Genomic DNA, 6,866 nt, shown 5'->3' with positions numbered 1-6,866 from the left:
GGGGGGACGTAGCTTCTCTTTTAAAAATATAGGTTGCCATTTGGTTCTAAGATGTAGATGCTGAATGAGAAATAGTGAAAAATCGGTATTCCATCATATGTGCAATATTCAAGCATTCTGCAGCCGAAAAGAAAGCTTTGAGTCCTAAAAGGAAGCTTCCCTCCAGATCGGTAAATTGTATGTTCGTAGTTGTTCCCTATGTTGCTCGGACTCTCAAAAATATCATAGGGTGCGTGTTGGATCCTTCAAAAAGTAGTGCACTTTTGGAGGATCCAGCACGGGTGCGGCAACATTTTTGGAGAATCCGAGCAACTCAGGACTTGTTCCAATACAAAAATGTAAGTCATGCTCTATGCTGGAGCTGAATCAACCAATATCATAAGTTGAGCCAAATTTTATAAACAAGAGACAAAAGATAAAAGAGCAAATCTACTAGAAAGAGCCAGCAAGCACTAGTAATATACACACTTCAAGGAGACATCTTACCTCAACTGTGCTCCTCCCTTCTCGAGCATTGTAATTGACATTAGCATTCACAACTTGCTAAGGAAAGAAGCAAGGTGAAAAAAAGTAGATAAGGTCATTTTGAGGGAGAAAGATTTCAAAAGAAAGTTAAAGAGGGGATGCTAGGGGAATGAATAGCGAGATGAACAGCCTGGCTTTTACAATGAATACCTGCTTATCTGGGAATACTCCAATTACTCTTGCAATATACCGTTTCTGCACTGCCCCTGATTCTATCTGTAAAAAGCAAGTTGTGTACTTAATAAGGCTTTAGAAACAGTTATTCAGTTCACAACTTAACATAAGATAGAACACAGACCAGCCTAGGGGAATCGAAGCATGGAATCAAGCAAAATATTGGTTTACTGGATGGAAATATGAATTTCTGAATCTGAAATACATTATTTTAACTTTACAAGTCCTTACAGAGTCTTCCACCCCAACCATTTCAAAGATCAATTTTGTAGCAAAGGAAGAAATCAATAGATACTCTTCTGAAATAACTGGAATTTTGTAGCAAAATATCCAGGCCGCGCAATTATCACTGTAAAAATAACTGGAATTGGCTTAATTTTAACCTGAACCGGTTCTACTTACAGAAGTGCAGTGAAGTTTAGCAGCTGAGACAAATAACAAGAATAGGAGGAGAAAACAAATTCAAGAAATGTCACCAAAAATTCCTACAAGTAACTCAAAGGTACTTCTCTCAAGCAATGCACTTGAACCTCATAAAGGGTCATATGAAATTGGGTGCAAAATATATGTATAAACCAAGAAAGTTCTGACAAAGCTAACTTCAACCCCATAAGAATACTGTATTTCCAATGATGGGAGTTATTCACTGGAATACCTTCAACAACCCAAAATAATCACTAATGATTTATTCAAATAACTTGAGAAGATTAAAATAACATACCAATCAAAATAGAAGATAGAGATAACATCTCTGAATCTTTTCATCAGAAGAAAGATAACCTGTCTAAATCCAAAATCAAAAAGGTATTCCACGTCCTACCCCAGACAATTTAATAGGTCAAATATCAACTCTATACATCAATTATACACCAGTTGTTTCATGAGCTCGGATATTGATGCCAAAATATCAAACAATAATTTTTAAGAACCTCTGCTATAGAATTTTAGGAAGCAGACAGTAGTCCCCATGTAATAAAACCAACATCAATTGCAAGATATTCTACCTCTTATTAAGAAAATTTTGGAAGAGCTAACAGTATCCATTAACAAGAATTAGATTAGTTCAACAAGAGTCTCCTGACACAGATAGCAAATTAAGAAATTTGAGTTGGACGAGTGAGGTTTCAAATGCCACACTCCAAATAATACTGCAATATGCTTCCCTATTCATTAGATTTAGTACTAGAAAAAAAGTTTGCTTAATTTCATTTCCTGGATCACAAAGTATGATTGTTAAATCAAGCATTAAGTATGAGTATCATATATGTCAACGGACGAGGCTCCTCTCCAGTACACTAATCTCTGCAGTTGGTCCAGTGCATATTTAATTTAATGACATCTGTCAATTTTAAAATCTAATGGTCCATATTTATTTAAATAAAGCAGCCTTTAAACCATGGTTAAACCTTCCAATTCCTATCTGATTTAGTTCTTTCCATATTAATAGCATAAATTTAGGCAAGAATCTTGTTATTTTATTTGCCATCTCTACATCTTGCTGCTTCTATAAACATTAAACTCAATTTTATGATTTTAGAACTTCGATTGTTCATGTATTTTGTTCATTCTTCCGATAACTCTAATTATATTCTCTAATCCTCCAACATTATACAGAGATTAATTTTTAATATGAGTAGAAAACTAAATTGAATACAAAATTAAATGTGTAACATTGAACTACAGTGAATTTGAGCTACTCTTACTCTCTTTTTATAATACTTTCGTGTGAAATGATTTAAGAAAAATAAGAATCATCTCTTTTCGAAGCATCCTTGTATCCTTTAAGCTTTCCTAAACTATGAAAATCTTGGACGAGTGTGACCAATTTTTTTTCATCAGTCATAACCCAATGGCTTTCATCTTTAGTTTCGTAACAATGGGATTTCGTCACTTAATCTCCAGAAAAACTTCTGTTCATCAACCAATATTCTATTTTCTTGTGATCTTTGATTGTTGCTGTACCATCTAGGTGATTTAATCTTCTGAACTTGTTGATTATTGCTGCGTTTCTCCATGATTTTCGCGGTAAAAAATATCTTTTCAGCCAGAGATCTTTGACCAATATTTTCGCCTAAATTGATTGATCAGTAGATAAGGAAAGAACTAAGTAAGATAATTAGGAGGTTTAACCACGGTTTAAGAGGCTGGTTATTTAAGTAAATGTTGGCCATCAGATTTTAAAGTGGACAGATGTCACAAAACTAAATATGCACTGTACCAACTGGAGAGATTAGTGTACTGGAAATGAGCCTCGTCCTATGTCAACAATCAGTTTCAAAATTTTTGACAGGAACTATCTTAACACCTTCTCAACAGGAAATTGCGCACAAAGCTGTTGGAGTTTTGCTAAATCTGGTTATATTTGGAGCTTATTTGTCTCACACAGCCAACATGTTGACAGACAGTAAGGAGAAATAGGCGTGGTTAGACAGCAGTTAAGCAATCAAGATCCATTATCTTTATTGTATCTGTGATCTGTCATTGTGCAATTCATTGCAGTATAATCATATAAACAGAAAATATACCTGTTGCCTGAAGAGGTCAGCCCTAGAAGCACTCCTAGCCAAAATAAGTAGTCCTGAGACCAAGCGATCTAGGCGATGAACCGCTAATATAAGAGTCAAGAGAAGACTCGAACAAATTGCTACATTTGATGCAACAAGGAAAAGTATTTGATGACATTATGAACAGGACAAAAAGTTATGCCCTGCTGCTGCTAATGAAACAGAGGATACGAAATAAAGGTGCCAGCCCATACTCGGCTTGTAGTATACCAACAACCGTATTCTTGCGGTATTGTCCACATGGATGCACCTACAAATGAGAAGGATTGCTTACATTATACATATGGATGGTGAAGTAAGGCAAAAACAACAATATCATCAAAACTGAGTTAGCCATTCAATGCAAACATGAATACTAGATCATTGAAAGGTTATGACATGGTGAGAATCTATTTAATCTACAACCTTCAGTACTCCAAAGGAACAGATCGCAAGCATGCAATCAAGTGGCAAAAGTGAAATATGATGCAGCATGTAAATGGAGAATGGAGATAAGTGTCAACTCTGAAACAAAAGTTAAGTACTAGGTCTTTGAAATATTGGAGGCAATAGAAGAACGTTTCCACATGGGTGCACCTATATGTGAGAAGATGTTTACATTATTTACATGAATGGTGAAACAGGGGAACGATAGTAATTACATGAGTTACGCGTCCAAGATATAAGATTTTAAAAAGTTGTGGCATTGCACAACTACCTCTTAAACTACAATGTTCTCTATATCTTCTAAGGGCCAACAAATATAAGCAGGTGTTTGAGTGTCAACACAACTAATAGTGGCTTTCAGGACCCAGGCCCTTTAGTAACAGAACTTCACTTTTTTTCCTTTTGACTTGTTGATCAATATTTTTTTTAAAAAAACACCTTTTCTCCTAATTCTTACTATCTTCTGGTGAGGGTTCAAACATAGTAGATTCATTAGCCATCTTGATAAAAAGAAATTTCAAGTTATGCAACCATGGGAAATACACAAGAATTAGACAAAAAAATCAGTGAATCAAACTGAAAAAAAGAGAAAAGGAAAAATAGAAATAAAACAAAAGCGAGTATAGGAGCATGGTTATGCACTTTACTTTATCTGAAATAAAAGAGCTTAACGTGAGTTGAACCATTGATAACAGGAGCTTACCTATGTTCTTTAGGTCAATATTGTAATATCAGATCTAAATACAAAACTATATCATAATTTATGTAAACTTATTCAGAACAGAAAAAAGAAATGTTCACGTTACCAGTTTAAAAAAAAAAAAAAAAGGTCTAGAAGTGTTGCATGCTAGATTCACGTTATGCCAGCTAATCGTTCCACTATAGTTTCAGAATTGATGGATTCTTAAGTGTACTTGAGTAATGGCATGATAGGTCCATTGGTTGTACTATATTATCTGTCCACTCAAGGTGACCACATTTATAGAATCAGCAAGGAGTGTCTTAAAAATTCACCTAATATATACAAATTATTCTGAGCATCAGTAAGTATTGGTTCCTTTCAAAGTTCCAAATGTTCTTAAGTCTTAACATATTCCAAGCAATCTTCACATATCACTTCCTCAAGAAACAAAAGTATAACGAGAAAATCATTATTAGCTTACAGGAACAGAAGCAGGCTTGCAAACTGTCAGCACATCTGGTTCTTCACATAGTATTTCGACATCCCATGACATCACTGGTGGTTCATGCCTACAGCCTTTTGTTAGTCATATTCTCATAATTGCATAACAGAACAGAATTAGAAAATATCAAAGCAGATCTGAGTCTAAAATCTATCATTTACATGCGTTAAATTAAGAAAACCAAAATCTATTAAAGGATTGAACACAGAAGAAACCAAAAAGAAGGATTGTATCGATAAACAAATTGTCTGAGGCCAGAACTTGAACAGTACGAACCTGTGCAGGAAATGGCTAATTTTTTGTGATGACTGAACTACATATGAAACAGACACCTTTTGTCCATCAACTTGTATACGTCCAGACTTAACGGCAGATTCCTAGCATAAGTCAAAACCTTCAAATTCAGCTATACACAGAATTCCACGATCCATTAGCTACATAAATGACCAAAATGTGCTCGACGAGCAAGGTAAGCTGTAAATATATGCTATCATCACTCAGATAATTCGACTTCACGTAATTTCTTATTCAAAAACTACAATCACAGCGCAACCTACTAGAAATGTAACACATATCAAACAATTACTTATAATTGCAACCATTCAAGTACCACAGACACGTGAAATGCAACAATTAGCACCAACATACATAGTAATCACGAGGTCTTCCTTTAAATTCATCAGAGAAGAGATCAACAATTGTCTTCCCAGCCCACCTATTCTTCACCTGAAAAATCAATTTGAATTCAAATACAGGGTTTAATTAGGGTTTTGACAAATTCTTTAAGACAGTGACAAAATCAATCAGTAAGAAAGAGCAGCAGTCGTACATGAGAGATGAATTCGAAGTAGTAAGGCTTAACATAGCGTATTCCTGCACAAGTAAAGCAGAAAAAAGGCATAAAAGTTTGTTGCAGAAAAAAGACAGCGTAAAGTGGGAACTGAAGAGAAAAAAAGTTACCATTACGGAAGATGTAGTCATGGCGTTCCGGTGGGTTGGCGGGAGTTTGCCACACAATCTCCATATCCTCTCGCTTCCTCTTCGTATTCATGTTCATGGTGAACGGTAACCTCCCAAATTTTATTACTGCGAAAATCAATCCAAATTTTGTACGTAGTATTTTTCTATTTCAATACCAGTGTCCTTTTTTTTCACTTTTTCGTAATTCATTTATCGGAAAAGGGTCAGAACTCAGAACTATTCTTAAACTATTCAAAATAGCTTAAATATACCTTAAACTATATTTCGACTCAAAAATATTCTTTCCGTCAAACTATTGGATCAGACCTACCCTTCTTGTTAACAGAAGTATTCATGTGTGTGTTAAATGTCACATGGATGCCACGAGTGCACGTCAAACAGACCCCACCTCCACATAGACGACTATGGAAAAGGATCAAAACTATCCTTAAACTATTCGAAATAGATTAAATATACCCTAAAACTATATTTTGACTCAAAAATGTCATTTCCGTCTAACTATTAGACCGCACTTGCCCTTTTGTTTGATGGAAGCATCCATGTGTGTGCTAAAATGTCACATGGACTCCACATGTGCACGCCAAACACAACCCACCTCCACATAGACGACTATGGAAAAGGATCAAAACTATCCTTAAACTATTCGAAATAGATTAAATATACCCTAAAACTATATTTTGACTCAAAAATGTCATTTCCGTCTAACTATTAGACCGCACTTGCCCTTTTGTTTGATGGAAGCATCCATGTGTGTGCTAAAATGTCACATGGACTCCACATGTGCACGCCAAACACAACCCACCTCCACATAGATGATTTAAAGCCTTAATTTCACTCTTTTCCCCTCATTTCATCCTGAAAAGTATATATTGAACTAAAAAAGAAAAAAACATTTGCGGAAACTTGTATACATAACCGAATGATGAAGAGAAATTGCAATTTGACGACCATTTCAAATACAATAAAAGAAACGATCTAAGGTATAATATAAACACATTCATTTAAATATTCT

General features: G+C 35.0%; 1 protein-coding gene across 2 annotated transcripts in view; it reads right to left on the bottom strand.

The window, feature by feature from the left end:
• Positions 1 to 5,992, bottom strand: part of LOC102599479 (RNA pseudouridine synthase 7) — a 10,518-nt gene extending 4,526 nt beyond the window's left edge. For both annotated transcript variants that reach the window (XR_001473473.1, XM_006347569.2), the window contains exons 1-9: positions 5,834 to 5,992; positions 5,703 to 5,746; positions 5,522 to 5,599; positions 5,150 to 5,250; positions 4,853 to 4,940; positions 3,435 to 3,513; positions 3,225 to 3,307; positions 676 to 741; positions 487 to 543 (exon numbers count right to left, since the gene is read on the bottom strand). Coding sequence is in view for 1 of the 2 variants with exons in the window: in XM_006347569.2 (XP_006347631.1) it covers positions 487 to 543; positions 676 to 741; positions 3,225 to 3,307; positions 3,435 to 3,513; positions 4,853 to 4,940; positions 5,150 to 5,250; positions 5,522 to 5,599; positions 5,703 to 5,746; positions 5,834 to 5,930 (693 nt within the window). In the remaining variant the exon portion in view is untranslated. The remainder of the gene's footprint in view (positions 1 to 486; positions 544 to 675; positions 742 to 3,224; positions 3,308 to 3,434; positions 3,514 to 4,852; positions 4,941 to 5,149; positions 5,251 to 5,521; positions 5,600 to 5,702; positions 5,747 to 5,833) is intronic.
• Between the last annotated feature and the right edge of the window lie 874 nt (positions 5,993 to 6,866).

This window comes from Solanum tuberosum, unplaced genomic scaffold (genome assembly GCF_000226075.1).
Source record: "Solanum tuberosum cultivar DM 1-3 516 R44 unplaced genomic scaffold, SolTub_3.0 scf00093, whole genome shotgun sequence".
Taxonomy (NCBI): domain Eukaryota; kingdom Viridiplantae; phylum Streptophyta; class Magnoliopsida; order Solanales; family Solanaceae; genus Solanum; species Solanum tuberosum.
Note: the sequence above shows the minus strand (reverse complement) of the source record. Positions and strands in the feature narration are given on the sequence as shown.